Source organism: Psittacula echo, assembly GCF_963264785.1.
Source record: "Psittacula echo genome assembly, chromosome: 1".
NCBI lineage: Eukaryota > Metazoa > Chordata > Aves > Psittaciformes > Psittacidae > Psittacula > Psittacula echo.
Window position 1 is genome coordinate 161,065,932 of NC_137735.1, and position 20,930 is coordinate 161,086,861.

Here is a 20,930-nt window from a genome sequence, read left to right on the forward strand (position 1 = left end):
CAATGGCGCGGCACTTCCGAGTTCGGGCAGTAAACAACGCGGTGGGGCCGCTTCCCTCCCGTTCCCGGTATTCCCGGTGTGACGTCACGGCGTCAAAGGGAAAGGCCGGATTCTGGATTTGCTGAGAGAAACGGGAATTGCGGGTTTTCCCGCGGGTGAAGGAGGATTCCCGGTTTTCGGGAGGGAAAAAGGGAATTTCAGGTTTTCCCAAAGGGTCAGGGGACTTCGGGCTTTCCCGAGGGAAATGAGTGCTTTTCCAGAGGAAACGGGAAAATTCAGGTGTTCCTGAAGGAAAGGTGAGTTTCTGGTTTTCCTGAGGGCGCAGGTGGTTTTCCGAAGAGGAAAAGGAGTATTTTAATTTTCCTGGGGGGAAGTGGAAATTCCTGATTTCCCTAAGGGAGAGACCAAATGCTGCTTTTCCGGATGGAAAAGGGAAAGTCACTTTTTCCTGCGGAAGCAGCTAGCTTCTGGTTTTCTTAAGGGAGAAGGAAGTTTGTGTTTTCCCTATAGGAAGAGGCGGGTTTCTGGTTTTCCTGAAGAAAAGAGAATTTCAGGTTTCCTGGAGGGGGAGCTGGGTTTCTGTTTTTCCTGATGGATATGTCCGGGTTTCCTGAGAGAGAGCCCCTTCCTGGTTTTCCTATGGGAAAAGAACTTCTTTTTCCCGTCGAAAACTTCAGGTTTTCCAGGAGGAGAAGTTGGTTTCTGTTTTTCCCACAGGAAAGGCATTTTCTATTGTTCCTGAGGGAAAAGGGAATTTCTGTTTTTCCCAAGGGAACAGCCAGTTTCTATTTTACCTAAGGGAAAAGGACAATTCTGGTTTTCCTAAGGAGAAAGAGATTCTCTTTTTCCTAAGGGAGAGGCCAGTTTCTAAGCTTCCAGACTGAAAATGAAATTCCTGGTTTTCCAGAGGCACAAACCTGGTTTTCCTGAGGGAAAATTAAATGTGTTTTCCTAACGGATAAAGTAGTTTCTATTTCTCCTAAAGAATGGGCCACTTTCCGCTCTTCCCAAGGGAATTTCTGGTTATCTTGAGGGAGAAGCCAGTTTGTGGATTTACTGATGGAAAAAGGAGTTCCTGTTTCTGGAGCTAGAGGCTGGATTCTGTTTCTGTTATGGGAAGAGGCGATCTCAGTCCATCCCATCCCAGGCAGCAGCCGTTGGATTGAAACCATCATCCTGATTTTTCCCTCTTTTCCCCCACATCTCCAGCCATGGCGGAAGGGGAGAAGCCGAGGCGGCTCCTCCGGCTGGTGCAGGAGGGACACCTGGATCTCCTCCGGGATGAGCTGCATCCGGATAATGCCGTGGACCTGGAAGTGCAGCCCTGGCGCTATGGGCGCCTGGGGGACACGCTCCTGCACCATGCTGCCCGCTACGGGCACCGGGATGTTCTCTCCTTCCTGGTGGAGGACCTGGGCATGGATGTTGAGGTGGTCAACGGTGACTACAAAAGACCCCTCCATGAAGCAGCCTCCATGGGCCATGAGGAGTGCGTGTCCTTCCTCCTGGAGAGAGGAGCCAGCGTGGACTGCTTGAAGAAGGCAGACTGGTAGGCAACTGCCTGCTTGGGTGTGAGGTGGAGGGATACCTGGAACGGGTTTGGGTGCAGGAGGTGTTATTCAGCATCATGCAATGGTTTGGGTTGGAAGGGACCTTAAAGCTCATCCAGTCCCAACCCCTGCCACAGGCAGGGACCCCTTCCACTAGAGCAGGTTGCTCCAAGCCCCTGTGTCCAACCTGGCCTTGAACACTGCCAGGGATGGGGCAGCCACAGCTTCTCTGGGCACCCTGGGCCAGCGCCTCAGCACCCTCACAGGGAAGAGCTTCTGCCTAAGAGCTCATCTCAGTCTCCCCTCTGGCAGGTTAAAGCCATTCCCTTGTCCTGTCCCTACAGGCCCTTGTCCAAAGCCCCTCTCCAGGTTTCCTGTAGCCCCTTTAGGCACTGGAGCTGCTCTAAGGTCTCCCTTTAAGGAGCCTTCTCTTGCTCCTTCAGCCAGAAAAGTTTCCTGGTGCCTCTCAGTAGAGGATCAAAAGCCATCAGATTCTTAGGGCACCATCTCTCAGGTTATTCTCTTTGCCTCCTCTTTCTCTCAGGACTCCCCTCATGATGGCTTGCACCAGGAAGAACTTGGAGGTGATCAAAGCTCTCGTGGAGCACGGAGCCAACCCACTGCTGAAGAATAAGGATGGCTGGAATTGCTTCCACATTGCGAGCCGGGAGGGCCATCCCCAGATCCTCAGGTACCTGCTGGACGTGTCTCCATGCAGCTGGGACACGGAGAGCACAATAAAGAGAACACCTCTGCACACAGCAGGTAAGAGTATCCCATTGCCATCAGACAGATCAAATGAGAAGAGGGGTGGCAGTGGAGAACCAAAAGGGGCTGTTGTTTTGGTTTATGTTTAGTTTGGAAAAGCAAAGTGTGGCCTGTCCTCATACAAAACCACAGGGAAACGGTTAAATATGAAGTTATTGCAGTTAAATGAAAGAGGGTAATGGTGGGAGTTAGTGGGAAACTCACCTCTCTGAAGGTCAGTGCTCTGCTGCCTCTTTGCATGGTTTCACCTCAGGGCAAACACTCATTTTAGTTGCTTTCACATAAATAGCAAGAATTGGGTTTCATGGTTCTTAATGGTGCACCAAAGACTGAGTTTGTGAGGTTGGGGGATCCTCAGTTCCCATTTCAGTGGGTTTTGCCTGTACTCAGACCATGTTTTTGCGGTGAGGAACAGTTCTGTTCTCTTGGGAGCAGTGGATCCATCCCAGGAGCACTCGTGGTGTCCCACTGATTTTGGCCTCCTTGGAGCAGGGTTTTGGTCTCCATCTCTGCCTCCCTGGGGCAGATACGTCCAAGCTCCCATGGCTCAGAACATCTACAAGGCTCCAAGCATATCCTGGCATATTAAAAGTCTTGAAAGCAGCAGAGCTGTTAAGAGGCACCTTTTGGGATCTGCCTGTTGAGGGCCAATTGTAACAGCTTGCTTTATCTTGTAAAGTTTTGTAAGAGAAATACCTCTCAAAATGATCTTTTTTTCCTCTGAGTACTTGCTGGATTAGGTCCTTATCGAATCATAGAATAGTGAGGGTTGGAAAGGATGTTAAGATCATCCAGTTCCAACCCCCCTGCCATGGGCAGGGACACCTCACACTAAACCATGGCACCCAAGGCTCTGTCCAACCTGGCCTTGAACACCACCAGGGATGGAGCATTCACAACTTCCCTGGGCAACCCATTCCATTTACCTTACCTTACAGTAAAGAACTTCCTCCTTATATCCAATCTAAACTTCCCCTCTTTAAGTTTGAACCTGTTACCCCTTGTCCAAATCAGCAATCAGAAGAGATATGGTGTCTCCACCCATAACCTCAAGAAGAATCATCACAGGTCATGGTATTCTCACATAAAGAGGTTGTATCTAGTGAGAAATCCAGGTTGCCTTTCTGCAAAGGGAAAGGATTGTCCCTGCTGGGAACACTCAGGAGCTGTTGTTAGGGTTGTCCAGTTCCCCTTCTCTGCCCCTTTCATTGGTTTTAAAGGACACACCAAGGGAGTGAACTGGTTTGAAGAACCTCAAACGACATCAGGCGTGGTGGGGAGCAGAAGGGCACAGCTAGCTGAATGGTTGCATTTGGTTTCTGGCTTTCTGACTCTTTATCTTTGAGATGGAGTGATTCATGTTAATGAATCTGCCCATAATTCATGGATGATGCACAAGAGAGACCTCAGTTAAGTTCTCAGAGTCTTAATAAGTTGAATGGCCCAATGCAGAATTAGGTTTGTCCTGCCTTAGAGAGTATTGGGTCTGGTTTCCCCCAAACTCGTCTGAGTTAGGCAGTGCAGGTAAAGCATGGATGTTCCTGGAGCTTAAATGCCTTTAGCTCTGCCCTCAGGAGCTGCAGTGAGGTTGGAGCGTGATGGGAGAGGTGTGTGACACCAAGTCAAGGTGACATTGTGGGGCAGGCTCAGGGATGGAGGGTGCACAGAGGAGGAGGAGGTTGACCTGAATCTGAAATATGTGTAGGGATCAGGATGTGTCCCCCGGGGCTTTGCAGTGTCTCTGCTGGTTGAGCGTGAGGAGCCACTGCTCAAACCTGCAGCTACCGAAACTCATTTCCTAAAGGATTTAATAGGGATTGACTCTCTGGAAAGACCCGAGGTGTTGTGAGGAGACCCCTGCTGTGCTGTAATGCATCTGTTGGGTATGTTGCTCCTCCCTGTTGCTCCCATTCCTTCTCCAACCCTTAGTAGCTGCCCTGTGCTCATCAGCTGTGACAGCCCCAGCCCAGGAGCATTGGCTGTGCCTTAGTCCTTGCGTTTGACCTGGGAATGATGATGAGTTGCTTGATGTTTTCAGGCTGGGTGGTGAGGAGCAGGTTGTGTGAATGGGATGCTAATCCTTGTGTATCTGCGTGTTCTCCTGCCCCTGCTCAATCCCAGCTCTTGTGCTTCCACGTCTGGGCTGGCAGGCTGGGCTCAGCCCCCTCTCAACCTTCTCCCCGCACAATCTAGGGGTTGAGGGTCTGGGGACAGGGTCAGGAGCAGGACGAGCCCTGTCCTGAGGAAGAGGGGTGCTGCTGACCTTGAGCTTGGTCTCCTCCCTACCTCATAGCGCTTGGGATGTGGGAGTACAGACAGTGATGGTGGGATCCAGCACCCAGTTCTCACTGCTTCGTAGAGGTGTTTCCCCCTCTGTGTCCCCTCCTGTATTTATTTCCACTGTGGCCAAGCCCTCGTGCCATGATTTGGGTTGATTCCTGGTTATTTCACTGATCCAGATTAGACCTGAACCAAGAGGTAGGGGAGCAGCAGCCGGTGTAGGAGCAACTGGGCAGCGAGAAAGCCCGGAGCTGCTTAAACCACCTTTGTTCCCAGCATGGTTGTAACCCAGGATGATGCTGGAGGCTGCTACTGGGTGGGTGCTGGTGCCAGCACCTCCACACACCCCACCATAAAGCCCAGTTACATGGATACAGCTCCTGAGGCAGGGATATAGGCGAGGGGCTGGAGATGATGCTGGCGGAAATCATGTCAAGACAAGTGCTGTCCCAATGAGTTGACATCCCAAGGGTGTGGATATGAGCACATTAACCCGTGACCAGGCCAGCTGGCTTCCTGGCACAGTTATCCCTGCCTGATTTTCTCCCCTGTGCAATCCTTTTTCATGTTGATTCCTTAAGCTTTGCTGCTTCGTGTATCCATAGCCTGAGGCAAAGAGAGCAAATGGCCAGGATCTGGGAGGATGGGAGCCCTTCCTTGGGTTTTCAGAGAGCAGCTATTGTGCAGCTGTGTCTGAAGGTTATTGCTGGTAACACACATGTGCCGGGGGCCGTTCTTCCCTCACACACAGTTAATAGCCTGTTGTAGCAGCTCTGGCCTTGGTTTGCTGGGGTTTTGCCTTTAATGTGTTTCATTTGGTTTGCAAAATGACCTGAAGAGGGAGGGAAAAAAGCCAAAAAGGCAGATCAAGGTTGTCCTGACATTGTAGTAATACGTGTATTACTACATCACCATCACTGTAATACAATGTCAATGCGGTTGGGTTTTATTACAGGAGGGAATATTTCAGTGCCTGATGTTCAAATCCTCCCCCACTGTTGTTGTTTTTCCTCAGAGATGCTGCTGTCTGGGTGAGGATGCTTCATTAAGATGATGAGATGAGACTGATGAGTAGTGGCTGAGGAGGGGTTGGAAATACCATCCAGCTCTTCACCAGCTCCTTACTCTGTGTTCATCCTGCTTCTCCCAGGTTTCACTCCAGGGATTAACAGATACTTGCAAGAAGAGATCCTTGTGTCAGCTTAATTGCTTGTACTCAGCAGGTAGAGGCAAACGGTGCCTTTTCTGTGGTTTATCTGGTGTTTTCCTATAGGATCAGGGAAAGGGAAGGCTCGAGATATGGAGAAAAACCCCAAAGCTTTGAATTTAAAGCCTCTTGGAAGCCATTCCCTCATTGTGAGTAAGCCAAAAGGGTCAGAAGGCTGATTGTGTTTCAGTGTATGGCATGAAAGCATCAATCAGTGGCCTTTCTCTCTCTCGTAGCGATGCACGGCTGTTCCGATGTTGTGGAGCTGCTCCTGGAGCGGTAAGCAGGAATCCTCCCAGCTCTTCCCCACCTCCCATCCACTGCCAGGCTCGCTCCAGCCACCAGGACACAAAAAGGCATTCATTCCATTCGGGAAGCCTGGCTGCACAGCTGCCCTGCATGCGATCCCGAGGCTGTGGCTGTTTCCTCTGGGATTTTCACAGCTGGTTAGAGCCCTCTAAGACACGGATGCTCTCCGGATGGGCTCTGACTTGGCGATGACATAAACCCTGGTTGTGTAACGGCTCCTTTTCTGTGCTGATTCATTCCCAGGGTGTCCGAGGCCACATGATAACAACAAAACACTTTTCTGACAGCTCAGTTCTGGGTGCAGCTGCTCCAGAGCCATAGAATAACAGAATTAACCAGGTTGGAAAAGCCCTTTAAGCCCATCCAGTCCAACCGCTCCCAGCACTGCCAAGGCCACCACTAACCCATGGCACTGAGGCCTCGTCTCCACGGTGTGTGAACACTTGCAGGGACGGTGACTGCAGCCCTGCCCTGGGCAGCCTGTGCCAATGCCTGAGCACCCTTTGGGGCAGGAATTGTTCCTCAGCTCCATCTGAACCTGCCCTGGTGCAGCTTGAGGCCGGTTCCTCTTGTCCCATCCCTTGTTCCTTGGGAGCAGAGCCCAGCCCCTCCTGGCTCCATCCTCCTGTCAGGCAGTTGTAGGGAGCGATCAGGTCCCCCCTGAGCCTTCTCTTCTCCAGACTGAACCCCCCCAGGCTGGGCTTAGCCCCCAGGCTTTCTTCTCAGGCTGCAGCTCTCAGGATGCTGCTGAGAAATGGCTTTAAATCAGCTTTAAATCTCATCCCGACCCTGAGAACTTCCAAACCAGCACTGCCAGAGCTGGAGCAGCTTTCCCTGGGCATCACAACCATGGCTCCTCTTAACCAGCTCATCCCAGCCTTAATTCCTGGCCAGGCTTGGCCCAGCATAAACATATTCCTGTGATCTGAGCCAGGCTTTGCATTTTAATTCAGCCTTATTTCAATGGAGCTTTAACCTGAGTGAGATCTCTGGGCTTTGATTTTGTATGGGGTGGTGTTACATGAGGGTATGGCTTTGTCCCCTGCCTCTTACCCCAAAAACATCCTGGTTTTGGGAGGCAAGGGAAATAATCTGTAGGGCCTTGGCTTTCCTGTAGCAAGCTGCATTAGCTGAATACCAGATCTCTGACCCCAGAAAACCCCAGCATACCACATCCATGCCATAAAGCACTGAGATAGGTTTATCCATGGTATGTGCCATTTCCAAACCCGTCCACCAATAGTCTCCCACCCCACCAATGCAAAGCAGCTCATGCAGGAAGGATTTTGGAGCCAGCAACAACTTTGTCCTGGCTTTTGCCTTCCCTCCCAGGTGCCACTACAAACCTGACAGCAGGGATAAATGTGGAGTCACTCCCTTTATGGATGCTATCCAGAATGGGCACGTCAGCATTGCCCGGCTGCTCCTGGAAAAACACCAGGTAGGTGTCAGAAACCTCAGCTCCCTCCTCCAGGACCTGGCCCAGAACTGCCAGGACAGGTAATCCATGTGTTTCCATGGAGCAGATTCCCAACATGTAAAGAAGTGAATTGCAAAAGAAGGGAAGTCCCCCTGGAGATGAGCACCAGGACTTAACTCAGGGTGCAGATCTCGCCCTGTGGCAGGGATATGTCCCCATAGCTGGTGAATGGGGATGGAGACACAAGGCAGTGGCAGGAGGGGACAGGATTTGCTGTGTCAAAGCCAACACCAGCACTGGGGAGTGCCAGGGCTCAGTGTGGTGGCTCTGGTGACAGTGCTGAGGGTGGATAACACCGAGGTGTCCGGCTCTGCCTCCCTTTTTCATGGCAGTTGCTGTTCCCATGCTATCTCCCAGTAATCCCTGGTTTCCTCCAGCACACAAGGCATAAAGGGATGTCAGCAGAGCCAGTTGTACATAGCAGGAGCCTGACCACTGCCGCCTTATTGCCTGCTGGATTGCTGTGAGATGGCTGGAGCCCACCACAGAGGTGGGGTTGTGCCTCCTTGTCTGCTTTGCCCCTCCTATGCATCAGCTCTGGTGTTCATTGGGCACCATCCTGAACCAGTGCACGTCACTGGCCTGGCAGGATGGCAAAACCAGTCATAGAATCATGGACTCAATCTGTTTGTGCCACACTGGGACGTGGAATTGGCCACCTGAGCCCCCACCATGGCACAGAGCAGGCCAGGGAAGGGGGTACCACACTTCTCAAGAGCATAAGCTTTGGATTTACTCAGCTGTAACACAGAGATGGTTTGATGCCCACGTTGTGTTTGAGTGCATTGCTGCTTGCTGGCTTCAGATGTTCATGTGCTTGTCTTTGTTCATCTGGCCCTTACAGGACAAAACACTTGTGAAGGGTGATTACATTCATAGTCCCACGTTTCAGGCAGTGAAGATGGAACAATTGATTTGATTTCCTCCTTGTGATGCCCTGGCTTAGTGCCATGAAGCAGCACTGGAAACACTAATGGCAGTGTTGCTACCTTTTAGGATTATAAAGCCATGAGTCAGGCCCACTAGACTTCAAGAGGCTGGATTATACCCTTTAAGATGAGTGTACTCGCTGTGTATTACTTCTGTTACCCTTCTTGATTTAGTGTCATTGTGGTTGATGGTCAGAGACTCACAGAAGAGATCTCATATGGTCATCCACCCATCTCCCTGTCTCTACCCGTTTTCAGCTGCTTCTCCGCCAGCACAGCAGTTGGAGATGGGTTGTTTCTTGCTGATTTGAAGAGTTAAACCCCATTGTATGTGCTCCAGCAGAAGAGAGAGTGGGCTTTGCTCTTTTTTGGTACTAGTTTTGCTTATCTCTTAAGCTCAGCAGAAAGCCTGCTCTGGTCTGCAAATTGTGGTGCCACCAAAAGCGGTGGTGCTGCTGGGGACACCCCACATGTTCATCACCATGGCCATGGCAAGCAGACAGGATTCTGCTCCAGCTGTGATTGTCCTTGAAGATTTGGCCAAGCTGTTCATTGCTTTCCCTTTCCCTCTTCCCCTATTCCAGGCCTGTCCTACAGCCATGGACGCACTGGGTGCTCAAGCTCTGCACCGGGCAGCAGTTACAGCACAGGATGAAGCCATCCAGTTTGTTGTCTCTGAGCTGGGTGTTGATGTCAATGAGAGAGCGACAGCCCTGCAGCTCACAGCACTGCACTACGCAGCCAAGGTTTGTCCCTCTACAGCATCTCTGCCAGTTCGTTGTGCTACAAGCAGGCATCTAAACCAGGCTCCTTCAGTGTTCACCTCTAATGGAGGATTTACACTTCAGCTCATCCTCTGTCACTGTCTGCTCCTGACCAGTTCCATACCCTGTATAATGGGTTTTAGACCCTCATGAAGTGTGTCCAGCTGTCTGCACGGGGATGGTGAGTATCAGTTGCTCTGTTCACCACCCTCCTGCCCACACCACTGACTGTGCTGAGGGTTAATGAGCCCTCCTGCCTTGCACATGACTGTTCAGGAGTGGAGGTGGGTGATGATGGGACTCAACTCACCACTCATCCAGTTGGCTGTGCCTTGGATAGGGTTTGACCCACACTCTGAGGAGTGTTACTCTCCCAGTTCGCTGCCTTTGGACCAAAGTGCGTAGTGTTGGGAAGGGAGCTTAAAGCTCCTCCAGTTCCAACCCCCTGCCACGGGCAGGGACACCTTCCACTGGAGCAGGTTGCTCCAAGCCCCTGTGTCCAACCTGGCCTTGAACACTGCCAGGGATGGGGCAGCCACAGCTTCTCTGGGCACCCTGTGCCAGCGCCTCAGCACCCTCACAGGGAAGAGCTTCTGCCTTAGATCTAACTTGAACTTCCCCTGTTTAAGTTTGAACCCATCACCCCTTGTCCTATCACTACAGTCCCTGATGAAGAGCCCCTCTCCAGCATCCTTGTAGCCTCCCTTCAGACACTGGAAGCTGCTCTGAGGTCTCCACGCAGCCTTCTCTTCTCCAGGCTCAACAGCCCCAATGTTCTCAGCCTGTCTCCATATGGGAGCTGCTGCAGCCCCTGATCATCCTGGTGGCCTCCTCTGGACTTGCTCCAACAGTTCCATGTCCTTCTTATGTTGAGGACACCAGAACTGCACACAATGCCGCAAGTGAGGTCTCATGAGAACAGAGTAGAGGGGCAGGATCACCTCCTTTGATCTGCTGGTTATACAGAAGAGAGTCCAGCCTGCTGATTGTAGGGAGCTGTTGGTACCAACACCTCATGAGCTGTGGCAGCTTTTCACCAGTGTCTCCTCACTCACCTGGCAAAAGAGGTGTGGATGGAATGCTGCTCTGATTTCTTTGTCTGTCTTCAGCTCTGGTGCTTTGGGTCCCAGTGGGTCAGCCGCCACTCTCCATGTCAGCAGCTTCCTGGACAGAAGATGTGCTGTGAAACAACAGTCATTTGTCCCCCATAGGCTGAAATCTGGCCTGTCCATGGCCAGACATGAGAAAGGAGAGGAGAAGAGGTGGAGGGAGCTCCTGGTGCTTATCTGTGTCCTTCTTTCTGGAGCTGTTTTGAATTCCAGGCAGTGGGAATTGTTTGAGCTTTCTCCTCCTCCCATCTCATATCTGTGTGGGAAGCGGGTCCTGGTGTGCTGTGGATCCTGCAACGCTCCCTGTGAGTGCAGAGCCCGTCCCCAAAGCATGAACCAGGATCCCTCCTGGGAGTCTGCTGCCTCCCTTATGCTTGGTGCTGTTACAGCAGTGTGCAGCATGCTGGCTGCCAGCAGCAAGGGAAGGTCGCTGCTCAGATCCCTGCGTGTTAAACCTTGTGAGCTCTAACATGCAGCATTCAGAGCCCAGTCTAGACTTGTAGTGGGAACGAAGCAGCACAACCCAGCACCTCGCTCCCACAAAAGCATCAATGACACTTACTTGGAGTGCTGGCAACAGCATTCTCCTCCAGCAGGACCCAGCCAGGCCATTTGCTGGCTCCCACAAAAGAGGCCTTTCTCCCAGCTTCTCTTCTTCATGCTCTAAGAAACCATGTTGAAAGCCCTTTTGGTTGCCAAGGGTGCGTTCAACAGCAAGGCTATTGGGGAGTATAATGTGCCTTGGAGAAGATCCCAGCTCTGTCTTGGGGAAAGATTTGATGGGCTTCTCTTCCTTCCCGAGGCTCACTGTCACTTTATGTTTACAGCATCATTTATTTGGCTGGTGGGTTGATGGGGTTTTTAGTTCTTTTCTTATTACTTTGCATTTATAAATACATGAAAATCAAATCATGCTTTCAACTCAGTTTGCTGCCAAGGCTGTGGCAGCAAAAGCAGCTCCTGGCTCACTGTCTTTGCTACATAAGCAGGCAAATGGGAACCTTTGGGAGGGGGGAAGATGCTACTGAGTTGTATGATGATGATGGGGGGAGGAAAGAGGGGGTGTTAGGGCTAAAAATAAGAGCCTTCCATTCTCATACCACACAACAAAGACTAATTCATTGCACTGAAGCCATCATTACAAAGTCAGGCGTGTTATTCAGGGAGAGAGGGTTTATTTATGGAGCAGGGAGCGGAGAGAAGGGCTGTGGGGACTGTGTTGCATCTTCCCCTGCTGAGTTTTAAATTGGCTGCTGGCAGAGGGAAGGCAGAGGATGCTGTGGGTGGTGATGGTGCGTGAGTGAGGTGTTCTGCTTCTGCTCACAGGGAGTTACAAATACCGGAGTAATCCTTGAGGAGATGCTGGTGCTGAGGGTGCTGTGGGATGCGCAGCAGTTCACATCATAGGATCATGGAATCAACTGGTTTGGAAAAGCCTTTTAGGCTTATCCAGTCCAACCGTTCCCAGCACTGCCAAGGCCACCACTAACCCATGGCACTGAGGCCTCGTCTCCACGGTGTGTGAACACTTGCAGGGACGGTGCCTGCAGCCCTGCCCTGGGCAGCCTGTGCCAATGCCTGAGCACCCTCTGGGGCAGGAATTGTTCCTCAGCTCCATCTAAACCTGCCCTGGTGCAGCTTGAGGCCGGTTCCTCTTGTCCCATCCCTTGTTCCTTGGGAGCAGAGCCCAGCCCCTCCTGGCTCCATCCTCCTGTCAGGCAGTTGTAGGGAGCCATCAGGTCCCCCCTGAGCCTTCTCTTCTCCAGACTGAACCCCCCAGGTCCCTCAGCCCTTCCCCATCACACTGTGCTCCAGGCCCTGCACCAGCTCCATTGCCGTTCTCTGGCCCCGCTCCAGCACCTCAATGTCTCTGTTGTAAGGAGCAAGTTCTGCTTCCTGAGCTGAAATGCACCTTGGCAGGAGCTCTTCTGGGTCCCTGTGGTACTTGAAATGAATTTACATTGTAGGAAAACAGGGCTTTTTGCTGACATTCGGTCCTTTTAACAGCTGATGGCCAGTTCTGGAAGGGAAGTCAGGGATCCTCCTCCACTTGTGGGATCAGCTGAAGTTAAAAGCAGTTTAATGGAGTTACTTGACTGGCTGCGAGGACTGGAGAGGCAAAGGCAGGATCAGGGGACAAATTAGTGCCCTAATTGCTGTTAAGAAACATCTTTAGGTTGTGTCACCCAGTTCTCCGAGGTCCTTTGTGCATTAGCTCCTCCAGAGCCACACTAGGAGACAATGCTCCTGATTCCTCATGCCTCCAGCTGTGCAAGATTGACCTATGGACCACGATCAGGAGGATCATATGGGATCTACAGGTCTAAAAGGAGATCTGAAGCTGCCTGCATCTGGACTGGGTTGTGTGTCTATCATATGTGCCCTGCCAAAGCATTGCTTAGTGTTTGGTGACGGAGCTACCACCACCACAGACAGCTCTGCACTGTGATGTGATTTTAAGCATTATTGGGCATAATTGAACACTTTTGATTTTAAAGCATTGTGTTAAATGTTTGCAGAGAAAATGATAAAATCCCAGAATGGTTTGGGTTGGAAAGGACCTTCAGATCATCCAGTTCCAACCCCTTCTACTAGAGCAGGTTGCTCCAAGCCCCTGTGTCCATCCTGGCCTTGAACACTGCCAGGGATGGAGCAGCCACAGCTTCTCTGGGCACCCTGTGCCAGCGCCTCAGCACCCTCACAGGGAAGAACTTCGGTCTTATCTCCAACCTGAACTTCCCCTGTTTCAGTTATGCTCCTGGGATGCCTCATGCTGGGTTGAAATTGCCTCCAGGGCCATGCAAGATGTGCAGGCACACTGACCAAGGGTCAAACTCCAACTCCTCTCATGGGCTACCAGTGGAAGGGATGAAGAAGGTGCCTGGTGGCATCTCTCTGGCCACCTCCCATGGGGTAACAGCAGTGTGTCTGCTGTACCTGGACTATCCCTGGCTAATAGCCCTGATGGAAAAGAAGAGAAACTGCTTGGTGACCTATCCTGGGTTCAGCAGCAGCAGTCAGTTTTTCTCCTTCTTAGTAGCTGTTGCAGCACTGTGTTTCTGACTTTCGGCCTGGGAACGGAGCTGATAACACCGATGTTTAGACTGACCAAGGACTTTGTGAGTCTCATGCTCTGCCAGGGAGGAGGAGGGGCCGGGAGGAAGCAGGGACAGGACGCCTGACCCAAACTAGCCAAAGAGGTATTCCATAGCACAGCACGTCATGCCCGGGGATGTAACTGGGAGCTACCCGGAAGGGCACGTCCTGTTTTCGGTCGGGCTCTTTTCCGGCGAGCGGTATCGTATTCTCTTCCCTTGTTATTTCTCTTATCATTATTATTATTGGTGGCAGCAGTAGTGATTTGTGTTATACCTTAGTTACTGGACTGTTTTTATCTCAACCCGTGGGAGTTACATTCTTTCGATTCTCCTCCCCATCCCTCTGGGGAGTTGGGGGGGGGAAGTAGACTGCGTGGTTCTAATTTACAGCCGGGGCTTAAACCACGACATGACCTCATAGCAGCCTTCCAGTGTTTGAAGGGGGCTACAAGGATGCTGGAGAGGGACTCTTCATCAGGGACTGTAGTGATAGGACAAGGGGTGATGGGTTCAAACTGAAACAGGGGAAGTTCAGGTTGGAGATAAGGCAGAAGCTCTTCCCTGTGAGGGTGCTGAGGCGCTGGCACAGGGTGCCCAGAGAAGCTGTGGCTGCCCCATCCCTGGCAGTGTTCAAGGCCAGGTTGGACACAGGGGCTTGGAGCAGCCTGCTCTAGTGGAAGGTGTCCCTGCCTGTGGCAGGGGTTGGAAGTGGATGGGCTTTAAGGCACTTCCCAACACAAACCATTCTGAGATTCTATGACCCTGATTTCGTTTGGAGCCTGGAGCAGCTCCTGGTAGCTGCACATCTGACCATGACAGATTGGGTTTGTGTCTGTGCCCTTCCCTCTGCCATATGCAGTTAGGACCAGCTCCCTTGTGGCCTCCTTTCTCTTCAGGCCTGTGTTATTTCTGTGACATGCATAGTTGGGAATTGCACGTTGCTGACTCTTCCTTGTGTCTGTGCTCGCCGCTGCAGGAAGGACATGCACACACCATCCAGACACTGCTGTCCCTTGGTGCTGATGTCCATGCAAAGGATGGGAAGAGCCGTTCAGGTAAGGCTCCTCTGAGCTATTTGTTCACCCTCTGTATGACAGCAAGAGAGAGCTTTAATAACAAGCCCAACCTCAAAGCAGCCGACACTGTGTCTGTGAGGAGGTGCTAGAAGCATGTATGCAAAAGGCTCTTGGAGCAGCCTGACATGTGAAGCCTGGGGGTTTTCTTTGCAGCTTTCATTCACTGGCTCTCTTCCTGCTGGACTTCTGATGCTGAATTGCATGGTTGAGCCTGCTCTGGGCCTTTCCCAGGGGAGATAGAACCCAGATGCTAATTTCTCTGTACCCAGCTGCTTCTTTTGCATGGAACTCTCAGGACCTTCATATCTTTGATACTCCTGCCTGGCCATCAAACTGGGTTGAAATTAGCCACTTTGAAACCATTAGGATGGGCAGACAAATAGGATCCTGCAAGCTCTCGAGCCTCAGTTCCTCAGCAAACTGCCTAGGAATGGCTTATAGCAAATAATGAGAGCTTGAACGTGAATATAGTTGCTATAGTAATGCCAGGGAGTTGGCATTCCCAGCGTGAGAATCTGAGGCATCTCTTGTATCACGTCTTCCTCTGACAAACCCTCCCCCATATATAAATGGTTTCAGCTGTTGCTGAGATCGGCAACTTCCCCATTTGTCAGGTTTGCTTTATGCCACGCTTCAGTGGTGGCCATCTCCCCCTCCAGTGCCTCTGGGAGTAAAGCTGAGCTCTGCTGAACGTGTCCACATTTGGGGTGGCTCCTTTTGCGTGTCAGCTGCCCAGCACCTTTGCTGTAAGGGGGCTGGAGCACTCCCATGTGGAGACCTCAGAGCAGCTTCCAGTGTCTGAAGAGGGCTACAAGAATACTGGAGAGGGACCTTTGTAAAGGACTGGCCCCTGGTTGTGCAGGTTTAGTCATCCCATTGCTGCTGTAGGCATACATGGCTGCAGAAGCTGAGTCCTGCTCTGCCATTCCTTGTGCTTGGCTAGGTGTTGCAACTAGGAAAAGCCATCTTTCACCCTCTGTGTGTTCCTTTGGCTGACTTGGTTTCCTTCTATGCAAATCTGATGCTTTCATCTGGAGCAGGCTGAGGCCAAACCCACAGGGCAATCTCAGCTCCTGTGTTGACACAAAATCATGGAATGGTTTGGGTTGGAAGGGACCTTAAAGCTCCTCCAGTTCCAACCCCTGCCATGGGCAGGGACACCTTCCACTAGAGCAGGTTGCTCCAAGCCCCTGTGTCCAACCTGGCCTTGAACACTGCCAGGGATGGGGCAGCCACAGCTTCTCTGGGCACCCTGTGCCAGCACCTCAGCACCCTCACAGGGAAGAGCTTCTGCCGAAGAGCTCATCTCAGTCTCCCCTCTGGCAGGTTAAAGCCATTCCCCTTGGCCTGTCCCTACAGGCCCTTGTCCCAAGCCCCTCTCCAGGTTTCCTGCAGCCCCTTTAGGCACTGGAGCTGCTCTCAGGTCTCCCCTTCAGGAGCCTTCTCTTCTCCAGGCTGACCCAGCCCAGCTCTCTCAGCCTGGCTCCAGAGCAGAGCTGCTCCAGCCCTCGCAGCATCTCCGTGGCCTCCTCTGCACTCGCTCCAACAGCTCCACGTCCCTCTTGTGCTGCTGCCTCAGAGCTGGATCAGGGCTGCAGGGAGGTCTCCCCAGAGCACAGCAGAGGGGCAGGATCCCCTCCCTGAGCTGCTGCTCACGCTCTGGGGGTGCAGCCCAGCACACGGGGGGGTTCTGGGCTCAAGCACACACTGAAGCTGGGTCATGGGAAGCTTCTCATCAACCAACACCATCTTGTTCCCACACAGCTCTACATGCAGCCTGTGCTGGGCAGCAGGCAGATGCCGCACGGATCCTGCTCCATGCTGGGCTGCAGGACACCCCGGATGGCACAGGCATGCTGGCTCGGCAGCTCGCAAGGAAGCCGGATGTCATCCAGGTTTTCCAGGATACAAATGTCAGCATGTGAGATGTAATGGGAAAGAGGAGCCTGTTTGATCTCAGTGTGGTATGTTAGTTATCACTTAAAGACTGTTCAGATATAAGCAGACCTGTTTAAAATGAGGGGATTTTTGCCCAAGGATTGAGCAGAGAAACAAAAGTTTGACACTTGGGAAGTATGGGAGAAAATGTGTTTTAAATAGGATTATCTCAAAATGATAGCCAGAATCCCAGCCTGGTTTGTGTTGGAAGGGACCTTAAAGCCCATCCAGTTCCAACCCCCTGCCATGGGCAGGGACACCTTCCACTAGAGCAGCTTGCTCCAAGCCCCTGTGTCCAACCTGGCCTTGAACACTGCCAGGGATGGAAGCATGCTTTAAACAGGATTATCTCAAAAAGATAATGGATGCCATGGGTCTGGGCTACCACGCTCCTGTGCTGACCCTATTATAAATTTATGATTGTTCTTCTTTCACTTCCACATTTCAGGGCTGAACTTCACCTCTTCTTGTGCAGCACCCAGCACATCCAAAGACCTAAGGCCCCAGCTCCATGCAGCATAACCAAGGAATGTGCCCTATGGGCTACTGTTAGATGACTTCTGGGCACCTGCATGGTTTGAACCTCCTGGGATGTCTCCTAGGCTAGCCTTTACTGGGATGTAGACATACAATGGACATCCTGAGGGAGAAGATGCACCTGAAACATTGATTTTTATAGCCCTTTATAGACCTGCTCACCTCTAATCTCTTCAGTTGCTTTGAGTGGCCACCTCTTAAGATAGCCTCTGAGCGAGGCTGAGCATGAGCAATGAGCTCTTGGTGACTCTTCGTCAGGTTTGAGCTGCAGAGGACAAGTGTAGGGAGCCTTCAAGCTGCATCAGCCTATTTCTTGTGGATCCCTGAGGCATCTGAAGTCAATAGTAAGACCTCAACCTTACAATGACATCATGGGTCTTTGGATCAGAGTGGAAAAAAGAGGGATTTGTTATTCCGGTCTTGCTTGGCACTTCTCATCACTGATGAACTTTACAGATAATCTGGGTTTTTTTGAAGTGTATAAGGAAATGGGTTAATATTTAATCTAGCCAATATGTTTCTACTGGCCTGGAATACACGTGAAGGTGAGAGCTCCTGTTGCTCTTTGGTTTTATTTGTGTGTATCTGGAATGATAAGGTCGTTTTTGCATAGACCCATGGCACACCCCTGTCTGTAGGTAATATCAAGACATAAAACCCAACAGGATTCTGCAGATTTGATGATAGCAGATGCTAAAAATCAGGTCTATAACTGAGTGAGCTGGGCTATAACACGAGCCCAAGCCGTGGTGCTCATGTTAAGGTTTAATGCACAACCCATGTGCTCTCTAGTGAGGTTAAGATGATGCTGAGCTGTGTCGGAATGAGGAATTCGCACCCTGTGGTCCCTGGAGCAGAATTGGCTGTGATGATCCTAAGCCAAAGTGACAACAGTGCCGTGCTCCTCTTGAACTTAACAGGTTTAGCAGCAGGGTTAGGGCCTCCTCTCCTCTCCTGGCACGCATTGCATGAGAAGAGGTTGTGTCCTCACAGGAATGATTTGGGGGGCTGTAAGAGGGGGGAGGAGAGGGGTTTGGAAGCATCTTAAGACTCTTCCAAATGTGCCTACAGAGACTCGGGTTTTGTCAGTGTTCCCCTGTCTTGTTTCTCCATCAGTGAAGGGCGTTCCTCACCATCGCAGAGGGAACATGAACTAATGCTGTGTTAATGGTGTGGGATGGTAGGAACCACATCAGCCCCGGGAAGGTGAGGAGGTGGCTTTATTCCTCTAAAGATCCTGAATCCTTCCATAAATCTGGCCCTGGCCTCCACACGGCAAACCCAGTAAATGCAAGGAGCTGCTTTATTCCCACTTCCCATGATTTTAGCAAACCATGAAGGAGGTGTTTCCTCCCGATATCCCTGCTCATGAGCTCAGGTTGCTTGCGAATGTAAGCTTTTAGGAGAAAACTAGTGACAATGTTTTCCAGTGCCTGTCCCTGGCTCTCCTGGTCATGGCAAACAGGGAATTTGCATTCTTTTGAAGGTGCTTTATGATTTCCAAAGGCTGCTGTACAATAGCAGAGGGTCTTCCCACCTGGGATGGGGAGCTCGGGCACTGCGCTTGCATCCAAAAGTGAGATGTAATGGCACAGCTCCAGCACTGTCTGTTATGTGTTGTGGCTGCCCCATCCCTGGCAGTGTTCAAGGCCAGGTTGGACGGGGTTTGGAGCAACCTGCTCTAGTGGAAGGTGTCCCTGCCCATGAAAAGGGGGTGAAACTGGATGAGCTGCAAGGTCCCTTCCAACCCAAACCATTCCATGATCTACCCTTCACTTAGATCTGCCCCTCAGGCAGTAAAAGGGTGCACAGAAACAAACTGGCTGCTGTTAGTGCAGAAGATCAGGTACAAAAGGACATTAGAAAAGGCAAATGGATTCAGAATCAGCCCAGGGAAGAGCCCTTGGTGTTTTTCTGCCTGCTTCTGCTGTTGGTTACTCACTGCAATGTAGGAACAAGGGGTCAGAGACTTTTATGCCCACAGAACATGCCACAGGGAAGAGCTCAGTTGTGTGTGTGTGTGTGTGAAACCCAATCGTGTTCCCTTCACACACCTCCCATGGAGAGACAGAGCAGGCGGCTGCTCCATGGGGAGGAAGCCCAAAAGCCGGGCTCGCTGCCATGAGGTGCTGAAGGCAGCTTGGAGAGGAGCCCAGCAGCCGGCACATGGCTTCAGTGCTGGGCTGTGACACCAGCACAACACCGGTGCTTGATGAGGATCCTGCAAACATGTGGGGTCCTGCAGCCACAGAGGAGACTTCGTGCTTCTGTCTTGTAGGATGTGGCCGAGATGAGGTCCCTCTGATCCTGCCTCTCATGAGACCCCACTTGCAGCACTGTGTGCAGTTCTAGTGCCCTCAACATCAGAAGGACATGGAGCTGTTGGAGCAAGTCCAAAGGAGGCCACGAGGATGATCAGGGGCTGGAGCAGCTCCCGTATGGAGACAGGCTGAGAACATTGGGGCTGTTGAGCCTGGAGAAGAGAAGCTGCGTGGAGACCTCAAAGCAGCTTCCAGTGTCTGAAGGGGGCTACAAGGATGCTGGAGAGGGGCTCTTCATCAGGGACTGTAGCGACAGGACAAGGGGTGATGGGTTCAAACTGAAACAGGGGAAGTTCAGGTTGGAGATAAGGCAGAAGTTCTTTACTGTGAGGGTGCTGAGGCACTGGCACAGGGTGTCCAGAGAAGCTGTGGCTGCCCCATCCCTGGCAGTGTTCAAGGTCAGGTTGGACACAGGGGCTTGGAGCAAGCTGCTCTAGTGGAAGGTGTCCCTGCCTGTGGCAGGGGTTGGAACTGGATGAGCTTTAAGGTCCCTTCCAACCCCAACCAGTCCGTGATAAGCAGCTTTTCCAAATATTGAAGTCATTTGAAAGGAGACCCTGTGCTCCCCACCCAAAACACCACTGTGGGGTTTTGGCTGCATGATGAAGCTTCACCAAGTTCTTCACCCGGTGTGTCCTGGTAAAATCACAGAATCAATTGGGTTGGAAAAGCCCTTTAAGCTCATCCAGCCCAACCATTCCCAGCACTGCCAAGGCCACCACTAACCCATGGCACTGAGGCCTCGTCTCCACAGTGTGTGAACACTTGCAGGGACGGTGACTGCAGCCCTGCCCTGGGCAGCCTGTGCCAATGCCTGAGCACCCTCTGGGGAAGGAATTGTTCCTCAGCTCCATCCAAACACAGGGGATGCAGCCATATGATCAAATTAAGATGTCTTAAGCTCTCTGGTGTTTAATCCACACTTCTGTCCCATAAGCAGCTTTGGCACGACCTCTGTGTGTGCTCCTGTCCCAGCTCTCTCCCCATCCCCAGGATGTGGATCCACAGGACACTAAAACCAGAGCTCAGCTGGGAAATTCCTGCCTGGCTTCAGGAAGCGGTGGGTGGTGGAGAGCGGGTAGAGGTGAGGATTTAAAAGAACAGCCTTAAATGCAGTAAAAAGCTCAAATCTTCTCAAAAAGGTTGGTGTCATGTTGGGTTTTGCTGCAGACGTGGGGATTTGCTGCATGGAAAGTGATCCTGGATGAGAGGAAAACTGTTTTGGGGTGAAAAGGGGAAATGAGAGAGAAGCCGCGTGAGGGAAACAGAAATACATGAAATCTTGTGTGTGTGTGCCCCTCATGTGTGTACACACTCCCTTTGCACACATAGCACGTGGATGTGCCCTTTGCACAAGTGCAGATGCATGTCTATAGAATCCCAGGCTGGTTTGGGTTGGAAGGGATCTTAAAGCTCATCCAGTTCCAACCCCTGCCACGGGCAGGGACACCTTCCACTAGAGCAGGTTGCTCCAAGCCCCTGTGTCCAACCTGGCCTTGAACTGTGCCAGGGATGGGGCAGCCACAGCTTCTCTGGGCAATGGAACCTCACTGCAGAGGTGTGA

At 51.7% G+C, this 20,930-nt stretch overlaps 1 protein-coding gene across 7 annotated transcripts; it reads left to right on the forward strand.

Moving 5' to 3' along the window:
- Positions 1 to 83: 83 nt before the first annotated feature.
- Positions 84 to 20,486, forward strand: ANKRD16 (ankyrin repeat domain 16). Of its 7 annotated transcripts, XR_013957402.1 has the most exons (11): positions 84 to 296; positions 1,210 to 1,549; positions 2,095 to 2,315; positions 5,872 to 5,954; positions 6,042 to 6,084; positions 7,447 to 7,555; positions 9,108 to 9,269; positions 14,471 to 14,549; positions 16,335 to 16,534; positions 16,957 to 17,590; positions 19,324 to 20,486. XR_013957402.1 is itself a non-coding variant. In XM_080623061.1 (10 exons), the coding sequence occupies exons 2-9, from the start codon at positions 1,212 to 1,214 to the stop codon at positions 16,500 to 16,502; spliced, it is 1,203 nt and encodes a 400-aa protein (XP_080479187.1). In that variant the 5' UTR covers positions 84 to 296; positions 1,210 to 1,211; the 3' UTR covers positions 16,503 to 16,534; positions 19,324 to 20,486. The 7 variants fall into 7 exon arrangements, 5 of the variants coding, with proteins under 5 accessions (XP_080479187.1, XP_080479186.1, XP_080479189.1 ...); XR_013957403.1 differs by lacking the exon at positions 5,872 to 5,954; XM_080623061.1 differs by lacking the exon at positions 16,957 to 17,590.
- Positions 20,487 to 20,930: the final 444 nt, after the last annotated feature.

Excerpts from the sequence above, each read along its gene's own strand:
- ANKRD16 (XM_080623061.1), top strand. The coding sequence starts at position 1,212 with ATGGCGGAAGGGGAGAAGCCGAGGCGGCTCCTCCGGCTGGTGCAGGAG. Across the intron at positions 2,316-5,871 it reads AACACCTCTGCACACAGCAG|GATCAGGGAAAGGGAAGGCT; the intron begins GTAAGAGTATCC and ends GTTTTCCTATAG. Across the intron at positions 14,550-16,334 it reads GGATGGGAAGAGCCGTTCAG|CTCTACATGCAGCCTGTGCT; the intron begins GTAAGGCTCCTC and ends GTTCCCACACAG.